Source organism: Parasteatoda tepidariorum, chromosome 9 (assembly GCF_982258835.1).
Source record: "Parasteatoda tepidariorum strain Cologne lab strain chromosome 9, Ptep-v5.0, whole genome shotgun sequence".
NCBI lineage: Eukaryota > Metazoa > Arthropoda > Arachnida > Araneae > Theridiidae > Parasteatoda > Parasteatoda tepidariorum.
The window spans coordinates 50,884,735-50,903,038 of NC_141763.1; the positions used below are offsets into that span (position 1 = coordinate 50,884,735).

The 18,304-nt window shown below is 30.5% G+C and overlaps 2 protein-coding genes across 3 annotated transcripts in view; one reads left to right on the forward strand and one right to left on the reverse strand.

The window, feature by feature from the left end:
* LOC107447619 (uncharacterized) overlaps window positions 1-18,304 on the reverse strand; it is a 45,572-nt gene that overhangs the window by 15,381 nt on the left and 11,887 nt on the right. For both annotated transcript variants that reach the window (XM_071186543.2, XM_021146769.4), the window contains exons 3-5: window positions 16,565-16,948; window positions 2,807-3,094; window positions 894-1,039 (exon numbers count right to left, since the gene is read on the reverse strand). In XM_071186543.2, coding sequence (XP_071042644.2) covers window positions 894-1,039; window positions 2,807-3,094; window positions 16,565-16,948 — 818 coding nt within the window. The remainder of the gene's footprint in view (window positions 1-893; window positions 1,040-2,806; window positions 3,095-16,564; window positions 16,949-18,304) is intronic.
* LOC139426730 (uncharacterized) lies at window positions 3,262-11,220 on the forward strand. Its single transcript, XM_071186545.2, has 3 exons — window positions 3,262-3,397; window positions 9,120-9,192; window positions 10,569-11,220. The coding sequence occupies exons 1-3, from the start codon at window positions 3,320-3,322 to the stop codon at window positions 11,180-11,182; spliced, it is 765 nt and encodes a 254-aa protein (XP_071042646.2). The 5' UTR covers window positions 3,262-3,319; the 3' UTR covers window positions 11,183-11,220.

The window sequence follows — 18,304 nt, forward strand, 5'->3', positions numbered from 1 at the left end:
TAAAATAAAATAAGCTATCACCGTAAAAAAAAAAGTCAAAGCATCAAAATACAAATAAATTACTGGTAGAGAACTACTTCATTTCGTAATCCTAAGTTACCTTCTCATTTTTAGTTTGAAATTTTGAAATTTTCTTCTTAGTACTTGAAATTTCAAGGTTTACTCTTAAGTTAGTTATAACTCGCTTTTTCTAAAAAGAAGTCCGGGAAAAATGAAAAGTTTCTCCCGTGGTATGACGTTCCTTTAAGGCTGTTTTTCGAAGGCTCCGTCGTAACATGAAATGATGCTTTTCTGCGAATAATATGCTATTTTTATAACTACTGTGAGTTTGCAACTGTTACTTATGACTGTTAGGTCAAGTTAAGCTTATCTAAAGCCAGCACTGTCTACACTTATTTTGAAAATGGCGCAAAACGTCAATATGGAGAAATGCCACAGTTTTGTGAAAATGAAAAGCGTTTGAGGCATAATTTTTCAAAATTTAAAATCTTACTCCAATGCTGCATTATCTGGGCTCATAAAATTTTCAAAAACTGAGAATAAGGCAGTGATTTCGATAATGTTTGTCAAGGAGGAAAAATATCGCCAAATTGGCGACTTTTAAAAACGTTTGACTTATAAAATGTTAGAGTTATACGTCTGTTCTAAAGCTCAGATAACTCTTCATGGCAAGATTCTATATATAGTTTAAAATCATTGCTTGGCTTCAAGTGTAAGGCATTTAAACTATAGCTTCTTTATTTTTCTTGGAGATAGAGCTTCGAAAAATAACGTTATCCAGGGGTAATGCTGCAAGGGGGATTGCTTAGAGTAGTATATTTATTGAGAAAAGGATTAAATGAACAATTATTGCATAGAATTAAGAGATAATAAAGTGCAACTGTTTCACTTACCAATCTTCTTTTAGGCTTCACTAGAGGTCTGCTGTGTCCATTCATTTTGTAATAAAGACCGCATGCATTGCACAAATAATGACCAGTGCCATCTCGTCGCCAAAGAGGAGTGGACGTCGCACCGCAATTTACACATTCTCGACCTTCTACTGGAAGCAATACATATCTGTTTTAAGTTTCCAAAATAAGGAAATAAAAAAATCATAAAACAATTATTAGCCAAAGAAAATTAAATTTTTAGTGTCATAGTTGTCACCATTATAATCTATAATTTCGTTCCTTGCTTGGAACCAAAGTTAATGAATTTTTCCACTGGATGAGAGTAAATGAGTTTTTTCAATCCATTTTTTACAAACTGTCTAACGATTAGTTTATTCTTCGAAAAGTGCTCTTACATAAATTAATGTAATTTTACAGAAGGAAATAAAGGAGGCAAAAGAAAAAGGTCACAAAGATCTAAATCAGGTAAATGAAGAGGAAGCTAAAATATATGAACTTCATCTCTTTCCACAAAGCGAAAAAAAATTAGAGCTTTGTACTGCATTTTGTTGTTATCATTGGTTTCTAAATTTATAATTATTTCTTCAAATTTTAACCACTTTTCATTCTTTGTTTTTTTATGGATGGAAATTTTAATTTAAAATATCCTTCTTTCAGTTATAGTAACACTTGATTTTTGCATTTTTAAGAAGCAATTTAGAAGTCCTAGAGCAGGGGTGGCGAACCTTTTTGCACCAACGTGCCATTTTTTCTAAAAAATTGTTTAATGTGGTCCTAGACGTGCCATCAAATAATTTTGATTTCGTGATTTTGGGAAAGTAATAATACTAAATACTATCAACTCAAAACTCTTTATATATTATGGAGAGAGAAAAATTTTTGCAATGTCTCAGTTATTCGCATAATTCAACTTAAAGTAACATCAGTGTGTCTTCTGTTGTCGCAAATTAGATGACAAATAACTTATATTAGATTGTATGTTAGTTAAAGCAAGACTGTTAAATTTTTTTGCTAGTTATTTATTGTTAGCTTGTTTTTTATGGTTATTAATTGAGTTTTTTTTGGCATTAATTGTTAATTTTTTTGTTAATAATTTTTTTTGTGAATTTTAATTTAATTGTTAATATGCTTCATAGTGAACTTTGTGATGGGTGGCTTGCCCAAAATATTGTGTCTCGTGTCATGAATGGCACGCGTGCCATTGGTTCGCCATCCCTGTCCTAGAGCAAACTATTTACTCTTTTTTTCATTTAAAAAAAAAAAAATTTTAACGCGTTGCGATCTTGTATAATATTCTATCATCAGAAGTTTGTTAAAAACAAAGCATATCGAAGAGACGAAAATCAAAAATTTTAACTTAAAAATCCACTAAATGTATACAAAACAATTGGAATAACGTATGCAAGATTATAATATATATTTCATTTGATGTCCTGAAAATGGCCGACGGTTTGAAAATCAAAAAAAATTAGAAAGATGAAGAAATACACAGTTTGTCATGATCCATTTACGTAACCAGAGTTTCATGATATTTCAATTTTAGTTACAAAGCTTACCAACAAATGGCGCTGGTGACTGAATGTAACATATAATATATCACTATTTTAATATGCATGTCAGATATTCCAACAAAAATATTCGCACGTGCCTCTAAAATTTTGGCATCAGATCGTGTCACGTTGTTGATGCAATTAGCAATTATCTTGGAAACAGCGCTTTGTATTTTTTCTCTGACGCCATCTGTTGACGAGCTTTATAAGTAACTTTGATACTTCACAAAAATAAGTAAACTAGTTTCTAAGGAGAACGCAGCAAACCGTATATTTCTATAAAAAATCCTTTTCATTTAATTAATTTTTCAAATAGTCGCTATTTTTATGGTTATTTAGACATCAGTGTGGTTATTTATTTACCTGTATTTGTTCTGCTTTTCCCTTTATGTCTTCTCTGTTTTGCTTCCTTAGTTGCTTTCCTGGATTTATTATCACTGTTGCTTTTAATTTTTGCTGACTCTGTTGATCTGTTAGATTGCTGGGAAGCTGGTAAAGGCCCATTTGATATTGGTACTGGTGTAGTATGTGAAGTTATAGAATTATGTGGGGGATTCAGAGTAGTGAAACGAGGAGACACCTGAGTTAATGATTGTGATGTTGATAAATGATTCTGAATGGTTTGGCGACAGGAACAAGGAAAACTGTGACCTAAAAAAATATTGCAATATAAATAAGTTGCCTACCTTTTGTATATCATGAAATTTGAAAGAAAAAAATTCCAAATGGGTACTTGCAACTCAAGAAGAAATGAAGTGATTATGCCTAACCATGTGATTTAAATCGGATTTAATTGGATACCTGTAAGCGACGTCACGCGTTTGTGTCGAACCTGATTGGCTTGTGAATCGACAAACCTGCCACGATTTACCTGCGATGACGTTATTTTCAGGTATCCATCGAAAAATTGCTTTGAAACTAATGATAGATTTTTGGATGCTGATTTCAGGAAAAGTAGAAATTTTTTTTTATGCCTTTCCATTTTTTCTCAAATTAGATTTTCGTAGTTACCATATTGTATATACTTTAAACCAGTGTTTCCCAATCTTTTTTTGTGCCATGCCTCGCCTAAGCCTTTCTAAAACTCTTATGCCCCCCTATGTAACATATACGTGATTTTTAATGCTAAAAATTTGAATTGTTCATTTAAGAAACTTAAATGATAGGTTTTAAGAAGAAATCACATGGAAATTGTTAACGATACACAGTTAGTAAATTTTCAAAACATATAATGAAAAACTAAAATTCAAAGTCGAAATAATTTTAAGAACATTTTTTCTATAGTAATTTAATATTTTAATTTAGGGAGATCCTTGTGCTTGATGCTTGCTGCACAGAGATTTTATGTTCCAATTTGGTTAGCTTCCGCCTCAAGTCTCCCCGCTGTGTTATATCCAGACGATTTCTTTTTTTTTTTTTACCAGTAAATCATTTACAGCACTAAATCCACATTCAGCTGAATATGAAGATGGAAACGGTTAGCAATAGTTTTCTTGCATATTTGGTTGAATTTGGGTATTTGATTTCTGTTTCCTCACAAAGCCATGCCATCACTCCTTTTATATTAATTAAAGTCTTAACTGACTCATCATTTTGCATTTCTGCGAGTTCCTTTTGATACTGCATATTTGATATATCAGACAAATCTACTAACATTGGCTGCATCATCCATGTTGGAAAATCAATTTGTTTTATAGCAGAAAATCATTCTTTTAAATCAGCCGATAGAATTTTCAGATGATCGACAATAACAAGTAAAGCGGTATTATTTACTTCACATTTTTGGAGCCAATCAAAGTTTTTGTTGTTAATATATTTCTGACATTCTGCATCTTGTTCTTCACAAAATAGCTTGAAGAAACGCTCACATTTGGCATTAGATTTAATAGCATTGATACACTTTATTACTGAATGTAGTACTTCATTTAGAACAGGCGAGATGTTTTCAGCTACCAAATTTTCCCTATGAATAACACAATGCACAAGAAGCACTGGATTCGCATCTTTCATCAACTTTAAGTAGCCATTTTTCTTGCCCATCATATTAGGAGCATATGATCTGCAGCACAAGATGTTATATTTTGTTTTTGGTATATTATTGACATCTAAGTAGTTTTTTTTTAGCTTATTATATAATATCTTTGGAGGTAGTGGTGCTTTGTAATCTTTCACAAAACAACATTTCTTCAGCAAAATGCTCTTTATCAATAAATCTTACGTAAGTTATCAATACTGCCACACTGTCTATCAAAGTTGATTCATTCATTTACACTGAGAATTTTCTTGTTTTTAGCTTTTCAACAAGTTGTTTTTCAATATCTTCACTCATTTCATTTTTTCTTCTGGTAACAGTATTGTTACTGAGTGGCATAGCCTTTACATCTTTGTCATTTTTTTCAAGAACCGTTTTAAGAAATGCTGATATTGACGATTTTATGAAATTCTCTCCTATAGTATGATTTTTTTCCAGATTTAGCGATGAATAAGGAAATTTGATAACTAGCCTCAAGAATACGATTATGAGTTGAAGTGTGAGCAGTAAATAGAGACTTTACTGTTGTCCTCTTTTCAAAGTTTTTCTTTAAAGTTTGAAAGTAATTTAAATCTGAATTAATATGAGCATTATGTTTCGCCTTCAAATGCGCCTCCCCACGTTGGGAAACTCTACTTTAAATTATTATTATTATTTTTGGCTATAACTTTAAAGATGGGAAGTTTCAGCTGTGCTTAGTCTTTGTAAAATAAAAATAGATTATTATTTTGAGTAAATTAGTATTTTTTACAACTCGGCAGAGCTCTTTTAAATTTCTCATATTAAAAATACATAAGTCCGTATATTATTTGAAAGTTTAGCTTTTAAACGCTTTTTTAAATAAAAATACATAGCAGTATAACTGGTATAGCTAAATAGTAGTATAACTGGGGAAATCATTTCAATTAGGAAAATTGAAACATTAACAAATATTGCATTAAAAAAATATTTTCTTCAACTAGAGAATTTTTTCTTCTAAATGTCGGACCTTATTTTGCTCTATATGGATTTTGTTTAAACTTAACTCACTTTGAATCTCTTTAACTTCATTAAAAGATTTGCATTCCTGTTTTTCAACGAAATATTTCTTTTTGTTCAATCTATACCTTATAGGGCAATTCCATATGTGACGGAATGACATTTTGACTTGCAAAATAACAATTAATTGAAGTTTCTATGTATCTAATTTCAAATAAAAAAAAAATTTCTAATGCATATCATTATTATTGGCATAATGCGCTGCATAAACTAAAAAAACAGGATTTTCTATCTTTTTTACTTTTAATTTTACGAACTTTTTATTTGCGTGACGGAATGACATTTTGCAACCAAGCTTTTGGCATGCCGCTTAGAACTGGTAGTTTCTGCGAATTTTGAAGCTATTATTTTTCTGAACTATTTTATACTTTTAGTATAATGTGTAACAATGTAAAATGTGAATTTGGAAAATTAACCTCAGGTTGGCTAACAGTTATTAACATCTATTTGCTGTGACGGAATGACCGTGACGGAATGACAAAAAGTTTAGTAGAAGAAAGCCTTCATTTAAAAAATGTTTTATTAATATGTAAATGACAAAACAGAATGTAACAGCTAAACAGGATTAATATTTATGTAAGAATTAGTAAAAATTTCAACAGTTTGAAAATTAGTTTGTCTCTGAAGAGGTTTTATATCTAACTTGCCAATGTCACATCTTATCTTCGTTCTCAGGAAATGTATGCATTATTAAGACATGTGACGGAATGACGTAAAAGAAGTTACTTTTATTTTATATATTAAACTTAAAATGATAATGTTTTAAATGTTTAAATTTTGTTCTATATGCATATTTTTATCAAAATATTGCAAAAGAAAGATACATTTCTTTTATTTTATAAGTATTTTTCAAGAAAACAATTTTAGCACAAATGTGGACAATTCACTTGTCAGCCATGTGATTACTTTAGAATGCTGCCAGATTCAAAAAATTTAAAATTATCAAAAATGAAACGACAATATGTAGACTTTGGCTATTTTTGAACATATTTTTAAAATTAAAATATGCAATTCATAAAAAAGAAATTTTACTTAAAAGTTGACACTTCCGTGGAATTGCCCTATATAATAAAAATATAGTCAGATCACTATATAAGATCAATTCTATGTAGCAACCTTCTCTATTTAAGATCACTTTTGGGAGTCACGGAGTTTTTTGGCGACTTTGTGTCGAAGAAAACCTTTAGGAGAGACCATCAAACTGACCCCCCCCCCCCAGTGACAGGTCAAACATCTGCACTAAATGCGAAAGGGTCAAAAAGGGAAACATGAAAAAATATTAAAATCACCAAAGCAAATAAGTAATCTAATTGAAATATTTGCGTGAGGCTCTTACTTATAGACTTCATTTTGACGATCTCTGAAAAAGATCTACAAACTCATGTTGCAGTCAGAGTGCAATAAGGACGATGCTAATAATGATTTATTTTTAAAGTTGAAAGTTGAATTAGGAATAAAAGTTATTTGAGAAAAAACTAAGCATCTCAAACTAACAAACTTCTTTCCCTTTTTAAAGCTAACGAACTTTTATGGCATAAATTTAAATACAAACATAAACAAAAAACATAATTGCGTAATTATTTAAAATGGCTATATCATTCATAATTGTAAATTTGTTTTTACGCATAATTATATGAGTAGGAATCATTTTAATTGACGCTAAATTTAAATCATCTGTCTGGTTTTCATGACGCCGACTCAAAATGTCTTTCCGCACAGAGAAAATTACACAAAAATAAAAATCGTTTGCGAAAAATCATGTAGCTTCGATAACATTTTCAAGTCAGTGAAAGTAACCCCTAAAAACGACCAACCTCCATTAACGGCCATTTTACTGTGGAACAGAGAAGATTCTAAACCTTGGAAAAAAGTGAAATCGAATGTTATTGTTTAAGAAGTTTGAAATATCAAATTCTTTGTGGAAGTCGATTTTTTGTGGAATTCAGCAGATAAAGAATGAAGTAGAATCCATTGCAGACTGGAATCAGTATGAAGATACCTTTAACGTGATTGAATCCAACATAGATTATAATCTGGAATCTTTAAACTTTTGTAGCTTTCTTTTATGCTTTAAAATGTGTCATTGTGCTGCATATTTTGAATTACTCTTGAATAAATTATCTTTACTTTCCTTGGTAATATTTTTTTTATAAACATAATTAATGTTTCTTTTTTAAAGAAGACCTTCACATGCAAACAAATATTGCAAAAGAAAAATCAAAGATTATTGCATACAACATATTAATAATAGTTTTTGCAAAGTCTATGCTGTAGAAATTGATACAAAGTTAATTTCATTGTTTATAATGTATTAATATTTCACGATAAACGTGTGTCCGACTTTATTATACGTGTATAAATCGACCCTTCGATTTTCGTACAATTTTGGGGTTAAAAATGTTGATTTATACACCGTTGTTACCCGGTAAGTTTTTTTAAAATAAATATTCTAAAATTTAAAAGTACATTATTCTCTTATTTATTACTTAGTTTATCGAGAAAAATGATTTGCGACCTTTTAGTGGTCAAACTGAGAAAAAATTGACACACTACTCCTTCACTCTAGAAGGTTGCGCACCCCTATTTAATCATTCTGAAACAATGTCATATTATTAACAATAATAGCTTTTTTATAAAACTTCTTAACAATGTCATTAAGCGCAGAAAAATTATTTTCAATTGTTAAGACAGTACGGCAAAACAAGATCATTGTTTAAAACGTTAACAATCACATTGTTGAAATATATTTCTGTCATTCCAAAACTTGTATTTGGGGCGATAACTTGAATTTTATTCAAAAGTTTTCAAAAAGCGATTTTGATTCCATTATGGAATACTTTCAACGAATAAAGCGATTTTTCGCTTATTTGTGCTGCTGTGGCGGCGATTGTGATGTTGATGATGGCGAGAATGATGATTTGGCGTTTCAGGTAAATGGTAACATTCCTCATACAAATACTAACGTCATTAGCGTTCTGGTTAAACTAGCATCTCAGCCAGTTATTACAGTCTCCATAAACTAAAAGTGATATACTGCCAAATATCTGTGGTTAGCTTTTATCAAAATTTTGTTATTGAAATACAGAGTGGTTTGATTTTGAAAGTAATAATTCTTTAGGACAACTTTTTATTTCTGAAATTTTGAAAAATACTTTTGCCCTTTATGTATTAATTTAGTTTACATATTCATAATTATACTTAATACTTAATGAAAATTACATCTCAATTCTTTTAATATGCATGGATATCTTTTTATGCAATTGATGTAAATTTAAGGGTAAAATATTTGAAATGAATGTCTTCTCACTGTCAGTAATTTTTCCCTGCTATCTGCAAAAATATGGAAATAAAATAAAAATAAAGCACAAAAATAAGAAAGGAAACAAATACTCTACTTAGTTTCAAATACAAACAAATTTCGTATTATTATTATTCAGCAAAATTATTTCGATCATTTTCATGCTAATGTAATCCTGATGGAAAATTATTCGTTTTGATTTAGTTTTGGATATTTCCGATTGCATTTATGAAACTTCTTTTTTTTTCCTCGTATAAACTTCTATGAAATTAATTCAAATTATTAACTTAATTTCATTTATCTTTCAGTCAATGAAAATTGCTGAAACTTTGAGTAGTGAGGAATCGATTTATTCGAGTGAGGATTTTTCAGACAAAGATGGTAATACACTATTTTTCTTTATATGTCTATTAATAATTTAATAATCCTTGGTAAAATTTCAGTACGTAAGCAGCTTACAGCAAAATAATTAGTTGTGTGTATATATATATATGTTACCGGCAAAGTATAAAATACATCTCCGATTCGTCAAAATGTCATTTAAAAATGACAAATTCAAAACATCATTCGATTTGATATTAATTTATTCCTGGATATAATTACATTTATTCAATATTTTAATACTTACTGACGATAGATTAGAAGAAACATCAGTGTTTGGAGTATCGGGCAAATATATACCGGGCAATGGCACTTGACCTTAAAAAAATATCAGTGTAGGGTATACCGGGCAAATGTATACCGTGCAGTAGCACTGAACCTCAAAAAACATCAGTGTATTGCTTACCGGGCAGTGACATTGAACCTTAAAAAAACATCAGTGTAGTGTTTATCGGGCAAATGTATACCCGGCAGTAGCACTGAACCTTAAAAAAACATCAGTGTAGGGTATACCGGGCAATGACACTTAACTAGACCTAGTATATATTTCAGACATTTATCAAAGGTCTAGTCATACTAGGTCGAGTTAAGTGCCACTGCCCGGTATACGTAACGTAACAAATACGTAAACACCTTGTAGAATAATTGGTTGCATAAATCGTAGCATAATTTATTTTTAATATTGGAAACAAGGAATGATATAAGACGACACTGTAGCTTAAAACTATGTCCGCGTTATCTTTTGCTTTAAATAAGAATGGGCATCTCCTTGCTGTTAAAGAACTTCATGGCTGTTAGCTTAGGGAGGTTTATGAACAGTGCGGTGAGGTGGAAATCATGTCGGCATGTCAGTTTAACGAGATTAACTTTCAGAAATAAAATCATATTGTTTATCATTCATTTTTCCAGGACCAAATATAAAGTAAAAAACCATAAAAACCACTGCCTAATGGCCAATTCATTGATTCTGTTTTTAGCGTACATTTTTAACAGTAACTGTAGAAGAATATTTCAGCTTAATCGGAGGGGAAAGTATGCTATGCACAAAATCATTTTCTATTGATATTGGACATTTAATTTGCACCAAGTCAATTTAAAAAAAGAGGGAGGCTAGAAACTGCACTGACATATTATTTAGATCTCCCTGTAGGTATTTTTTGCAAATTAAATTTCGAATAAAATTAAAATTATGAATGAAATTAAAGTTATAAATTTAATTGTGATTAATATTTTAAATTCAGATGATTGACGCGAAAAAATTTCTACGCTTCAAGCAAGAAATATTTTAACGTATAATGATAATTAGTAAGATTTCTATGTTTGCACTTGGTAAAAGTTTTTTTTTTTTTTTTCATTTCTTTTTATTTTCAAAAAAGGCATCAGCGTTGAGTTGAGTTCTAGTAGAGGAACTAAAGCTGATGCATTTGATGTGAATGATGAATTGGAAGTTCCGACGGATGAGGAACTTTTTGACACACTTGGTGTCAATGTGAGACCAGTGCCGGTCGATAAAAAAGAGCCGGATATTTTTGTCAGCTTGGGAGAAGGGTTGACGGATGATGAGCTCTTTGATATGCTTCAGGTCAACTTAAAATCGATGTTGACTGATAAAATTGAGAAAGCATCTGTGGAAAAATCTGGAGAAATATTGACAGATGCGGAGTTACTTGAGATGCTTGGTGTCCATGATGGGCCGAAGGAAATTTTAGCTATGACACAAAAAGACCAATCCTCACCTGAAAAGGTTTGCATTGCAAGTGATCAGAATGATCCCATTGCTCAGGTGGTGGAAAATATTGGTGTCATTATGGAACATCTAATTGATGTGTTTATTGCTGCCAAAAGCAAAGGAAGCATGTTAGTGGACATCAGTGATCCTTGCTTTGATAATGTGATAGACAAATTGGGGCTTGCAAACCCTTGCCAAATTGCATATTTGGATTTGATTTTCGATGTTTCTAAAGAAATATTGGTGGATTTATATCAGTGAGTAAAAAATTTCTGTAACAATTCTTAACTTGGAATAGAAAGGCTTGGGTCAATAAAATATTACGTTTCACTTTCAAATCTTTTTGAAAAACGATTTTATTGCAAAATGCTAAAATTTTCATCTAATCAATAAAATGTTTCTCTGCATTGAGATCTTACCTAGTAGAAATGCTATAAACTTGTCTCGAAGAACTACAAAGGAACAATTGGGTGTGAAAATATTGCAGCTGAAATTGCCCCAATCCTGCAATTAACATTGAGGACATAGCTACTGAAGATCTTTACATCAAAAGAGCTGACCTTTGCACCATAAAAGAACATTTAAAATTAATAATAAAATATTTATAAAACAGCCATTATTTATAGCTTTTTTTAGGCTAAGCAGCCTTTTTTGTTTTTAATGTTTAAAAATGTAAAGTCATGAAGGTAAAAAGTACAGGGCCAGAGAAACGAAATCTTTCTGTCTAAATTTACCTTATCTGGATTTTTTTTCTTTTCTATGCAACAGTATATATATATATATATATATATATATATATATATATATATATATATATATATATATATATATATATATATATATATATATATATATATATATATATATATATATATATATATATATATATATATATATATATATATATATATATATATATATATATATATATATAAACACTTCCCTTAACATTTATATTACACCATATTAGTGATAAAAATTTCAAAAAAATAAATTAAAGAAAAAAAATTTGGAAGCCAAATAGATAACGAAAACACAAAATTTAGGACTCCAGTATCAAAAAAATATTTATGTGTTCTACTGCTCTATTTAAGTTTTCGATGTTTTACTTTTTGATCACACTGGTCCAAACTAGTTTTTGCAAAATGAAAGTACAATACTGGGTAACGATAAAAATAAAATAATCTTACAAGAAGAAAAAACGTTGTTGTACTTGATTCATGAGTATTTTCAAAGCTTATCCTGTAAGATAAATTTGGTTGAAGGCAGACATACTGAAACATTAAAAAAAAATTTCGTAGTTGAAGATGATCACCAGTGTCATGATGATCACGAATTAAAAAATTTTATTTTACTTATAGATTTAAGCTGTGTCATGTAGTTAAAATAATTTCCTTAAAGTTATTTAATATCTCTTTAGAGAGACACAAGAAGTGCCTCAACCATGGCTGAAGCCAAAAAGGCTAACTCCTAAGCCAACTTTCCCGTGCGATAAAAATAAAATATTGCCCGTGCTTCAAAAAGAAGTGGAAAAAACCTTAGGGCTCTCACCAGAACCTCAAATAACTGCATGGAAAAGTAAGAGACCTCCGTGGTCTATTATGAAATTTGGTTGCAAGGATAGAGACCTTGTGGATAACATTCTAATAAATGAGATCAAAGAGGAAGAGCCAGATTGGATCAATTACAATCAAGAGGAAGTAATGGTTAAATTACAAATAGCCGATTCCATATTGGACTCGTTGATCGATGATACCATTACCACTCTCAAAAAACTAGAGGAAAATATGAATGGTCCAACAGCTTGCTTTCCTTGATTGAAAGAGTGTGTTGTAGTAAATTACGTTTCAATTTTTAACTGGACTTGATAAATGGACCGGAACTGGACTTGATTAATGGACTGGAATTGAATTATAAAAATTATGATCAAGATTAAGTAGCGGTCATGTTCGAAACTACCGATTTCTTCCTTGATCCTTTGATAAATTACAGCATTATAAATTGATTTTAAAAAAAAATTCAGACTGTCAAAAAAAAAATGACATTCTTATAATTATATAGAAGATAAGGGTTTGATTATTTAAATTTCTAAAAAAGAAAATTCACATTAACCAAACTATTGTAAAAAAAATATTTCAACAAAAAAATGAAATAATAAAAAAAAAAAAATAAAAAAATCTGACTTTGTTTTTATTCCTTATTTTAAGTTTTTAAATGAGTAGTTAATTTGGTACTTTTCCATTTCGCTCATCCGAAAAGGTTGTCAATATAAAATAATGGTTTAATATAAAATAACGGTCAATATAAAATAACGGTCAACATAAAACAACGGTCAACTGCTTTTATTATTATTATTATTTTAAGTGACAACCATTTCGGGAAGAATTCCGTATCGTGATCTGCTGCAGAATAATTGCCAAGTCTTGGAAACTCCCGGGTAGTAGCCTGCGAAAACTTTAAAATAAAATACTAAAAAGAGACCAATTCGAATGATATAACTAGTAGCCTACCCTGGGTAAACTTCTCAACACTTTTTGAAAAAAATTACAAATTTAGAATCCATTTGCAGCGGCATATCACGATATGGAAATATCACCGCCATTTTTAATATTTCATATAAAATAAGCAAAATAATTGAAATTAATTTAGCCAACGAAATGAAAAAAAGAACCTGTGAAATTGTTGAATGATCAGGTTCAAGCTGCAAAAAAATGACGCTTTAAAGAAGGGTTAATACCCATTATTGTGATATTGACGCTATTCAGCAATTATTTTTGTTAGTATAGTATTCTGTTCAACAGAAAGAAGAAAAGTTCAGAGGAATTTAAGTTAGTGAAAAAAAATTTTTTAATTTTTTATGGGAAAGAAAAAAAAACTTTTTTTTACTAATAAAATTTAGTGCTTTGTTATGCAACAAGTGTGTTTCAATAATTAATAAATGAACGAAAAGGTCACAATCTACAGAAAAGAGTAACATATTAATTAAGTAATTAAAGATACAAATAATATGTAAAACGTAGTTAAAAGGAAGCAAATATATTGCTACATTAACAGTTAAAGATAGGTATGTATCATTATATCATATTCTTGCACAAATTGCAGCCTTGTGGCCCTCTGACGTTGAAAACTCATTGCAAGATCTACCTGGTGGTATTCATTGAACTTCTTCCTGCTTACTCCCGTTTTACAGCATTCATTATAAATAAAAACTCTAAAACTAAAATTTTGATAAGGAATAAAAAACACCAAACGCGAAATTGTTTTTACATACATTTGGAATTACAATTAAATAAAAAGTAATATAATCAGGGGCTTACTATTAGTAAACAGGAGAAAATTAAGATCCAACGAGAAAATATTAACGTCCTAGGAAACAAAAGTAAAGAAAATGTGCTATGTTAAATTTTTTTTCATTAATATACAATTTCTTGGCAAAACGCTTTAACATTGATTAAAGTTCCAGAATTGATTTGTTGTGAGTTTGCACCGAATGTTTGGAGACATTTTTCTCGCCAACTGATTATGGTGAATTTTTATTGATCTCACTTTCGACGAATGCTGAAAACAGAACAAAATACTGTAATCCTATTAAATTCGAAATTCTCCTGTATTACGGTCATTTTTTAAACACAAAACACGCATTTCATAAATATAAAAAACTGCAAGACTTATCAAATGCTATCCGCCAAGCAAACTATTTTCTTAAGCGTAAAATTAAAATAAAAAAAATATTGCTGCCCTAATAATATCAAAGTTCTCTTGTATTATAGTCATTTTTTAACACAAAATATATCTAAGTTTATTTATACAAACTTAAATGAACTTAGTTGTGTACCAGGATATATTGGGAAAAAATTTATTAACTGTAGCTCCTTTTATAACATATGGAGGCCCTTTATCAATATATCTTACGTAAGTTATCAATACTGCCGCACTATCCATCAAAGTTGATTCATCCATTTGCACTGAGAATTTTCTTGTTTTTAGCTTTTCAACAAGTTGTTTTTCAATATCTTCGCTCATTTCGTCTATTCTTCTGCTAACAGTATTGTTACTGAGTAGCATAGCTTTTACATCTGTGTCATCTTTTTCAAGAACCGTTTCAAGAAATGCTGATACTGACGGTTTTATGAAATTCTCTCCTACAGTATGATTTTATCCAGATTTAGCGATGAAAAAAGAAATTAAACAACTAGCCTCAAGAATACGATTATGAGTTGAAGTGCGAGCAGTAAATAGAGACTTTACTGTTGTCCTCTTTTCAAAATTTGAAATTAATTCAAATCTGAATTAATATGAGCATTATGTTTCGCCTTCAAATGCGCCTCAAGACAACCTCGTTTCATTGATTCGTTGGTCAAGCGTGGCTGGCATAAAATACATGCTATGGTATTGATTTCTATCACTGAATGCTGCGAAACACTGCAGAAGTTGCGACGGGCCAGTCAGGGGCGAACAACTGCCTTGTTTAGCGAGATTTTAAAGCATCCGGGGGTTCACGTGGAGCCTGCCGTTTGCCGCAAGGAGGTTAACTTGACGACGCCAAAAGCCCAGTTGATATTTTGATCTCTTCAAACGAATTTATAATATTTATTGGCCGCAATTATTTAAGAATTTGCTTTTTTCTTTCAATTTTGACACCGAAATCGAGCATTGCATTTAAATGGCCCGGAGCAAAAGGGTAAAACTCGTGTCCCCCTTAACAATCGAATTGCCCCCCCCCTGTGGGGCGTGGGATACGCGTTGAGAAATACTGCTTTAAACTATTAGAGAAAAGTATAAGCATTTGGTATCGTAATTCGTTACTACTGGATAAAACTGGAGATAAAAAACTGGAAAACTGGCTAGTCTAAGATGAGAATAAATAAAAACATTTTTTTTAATGAAAACCTGTGTAATTTTTTAAAGATATATATATATATATATATATATATATATATATATATATATATATATATATATATATATATATATATATATATATTTTATGGATTATATTTTAAAATTTCTCTTATTCAAGAGGAGAAAAATATCTCCATCTAGACAAATTAGAGGTTCTTTTATTTTTTATTATTTTTAATTTAAAGTGTTTTATTTTGCTGAAAAGAATAAAACCAATCCTAAGTCGATAGAACTAAAAAGATATAAAATTATTATTCATATAGAAGTTATTAATATAAGTTATAGAATTATAAATATCAGAAGAGTTATAAAATTATAAATATTCGAAGTTACTAACGCTTTATGCATAAAAAATACAGTTTTATACTCATTTTTACTCCTTTTTTTTCACTTGGAATTATTTACGTTTCTGCAATATTTATTATCTAATGTCTTATGTCCAGTTCAATCGAAACAACTCACTACTTTTATTAGTTTAAAAGTGAAGGTTTTAAGCATGAAAGTTATAACTTTTAAAATATGTTCCCGTCTACACATAAATTTATCCCGGTCGTAGGGATAACTTTGACCATTTTGTTTTTGAATTTTTACTGACAGAGAAAACAATGAAAACACACTCAAACTCTTTTAGACTAGAATTAAATCTAGAAATTATTTCCATTCTCTAACAGAGAAATGTACAAATTTTTTACTGAAAACTGGCCGAAGTAACCTAGATCGATAGCACAAATAAAATTTTACCTTGTGATTGAGCAAAATCTTGTGTCGCTGTGTTCGGATAAAATGATGACCCCACACTAACCACTGGTGGTCTGTTAGCTTCTGGGAAGTTTCTGTTCTCTTCGTAGCAATAAGTTGTTCCATCAACTGATGATATCTCGTTTGTTCCTTCGCTGGGAGGTGTGGGCGGGAATCCATAATAGTAATGGAAGGATTTTTGTGGACTGTGATGGGATTCCAACGAATGTTGGAATTTATTTGTTTGATACGCGGTAGCTATAGTTGCTGGTGGTGGGTACCACTGTCCTGGAGTTGCCCCCATTTGACAAGAATTTTCTGGTGAAAACCATGTTGGTGGAGGTGGAATGGAACTACCAGGATGACCTGGTCTATAGAGAGACCCAACTGCAAGAAAAGAATCTTCATTAGACATGGATCACGAATCTAAATAAGTTACAAAAGCATGTGTGAAACTCTGAAACATAGTTCACTAGATATTTAATGAACTGTTGAGGATGAATTCGTTTGCAGAGTGTCCCTATTAGAAGAAGAAAAAAGTTCATGAAACTTGTATGGGAATTTTAGTAAATTACAAATGCATGCGTCAAACACTGAGACATTCTATGCTAGCACAATTTAAAAAGTTACCAATTAAATATTCCAAATGGAAATTTCTGAAAAATAATGTCTGTAATTGTTTTCTCCGAAAGTTAAATACTTTTAATTTGTTCTTCAAAATCAGTTTTCTAAACTGATGCTGACTAAAATTATTATTTAGCACTCAATGGCTGAGCGAGGATTCCGTACTTATTGCAAGCAAATGTATATTTGGACTATTTTACCTTTAGTAAATGGTGTATCAAATGCACTTCGCAAGAATAAAAACATTAGAATAAATGTATTGAAATAAATTCCATTCATTTCTACGTAAGCACTGTAAACGTAAAATTGCGTAAGCATCGTTATACTACGGAAAATCTAGGGCTACAAAGTTGCCATAGATTATCCGTATGCTACCGAAAAAACACGTTGGCAGAAGTTTCCGTTGGAAAATCACTACAGAAAATATTTGTAAGCACCAGATATTTTCTATGGGTAAGGGTAAGGCAGAGAAATTCGGCATGAAGGTAGCTGTGTACCCTCTGGTTTGCATAGTGAACCAGATTTCTAAAATTTTGATTAGCTTTTAATTTTTCCTCTTTTGCATGATTTAAGATATCGAAAACCATCAAGTTTGAAACAATTATAGTAGAATTATTATTTTTCTTCTATCGTTTAGTTCAGCCGTTCTGAAGTGGAATTCCAACACTGGACCTTTCTAGTAGGAGGCTAACTCCTTGACCACCATAGAGGCTGGTCGGCATCTGTTTCAATGTATCAAATTATTTGTTGCCGCTTTCATACCAAAGTTTTTCATTTTCAAAACTGAAAAAATCTGTACCCAACAAATAAAATCTTATGTGTTCAATGGTTACAGATATTATTTGTTAACAGAAAAAATGCCTCTTAGTACAGATTACGATGCAATTTAACAGTAAATTTCTGTAGTTTTAGCGAACAGAAATTCTCAGTAAGAAAGTTGCAGAATTATTATGTTTTTAGCAGTAATTTTTTACAGTGTTCAACTATCATGGTATATCGTATGGTATACTTAGCCGTGATATCTATGATCATGGCCATAATCACGACATATCATAGTACAATATTAGGGTAAACGTGAACCTCCAAGAGTAATACACTTTTTGGTAAAATGTATAACTT

Coding starts and splice junctions, on each gene's coding strand:
- LOC139426730 (XM_071186545.2), top strand. CDS start 3,320: ATGACGTTATTTTCAGGTATCCATCGAAAAATTGCTTTGAAACTAATG. Junction 3,398..9,119: donor GGATGCTGATTTCAGGAAAA/GTAGAAATTTTT, acceptor TTTATCTTTCAG/TCAATGAAAATTGCTGAAAC. Junction 9,193..10,568: donor GGATTTTTCAGACAAAGATG/GTAATACACTAT, acceptor TTTTCAAAAAAG/GCATCAGCGTTGAGTTGAGT.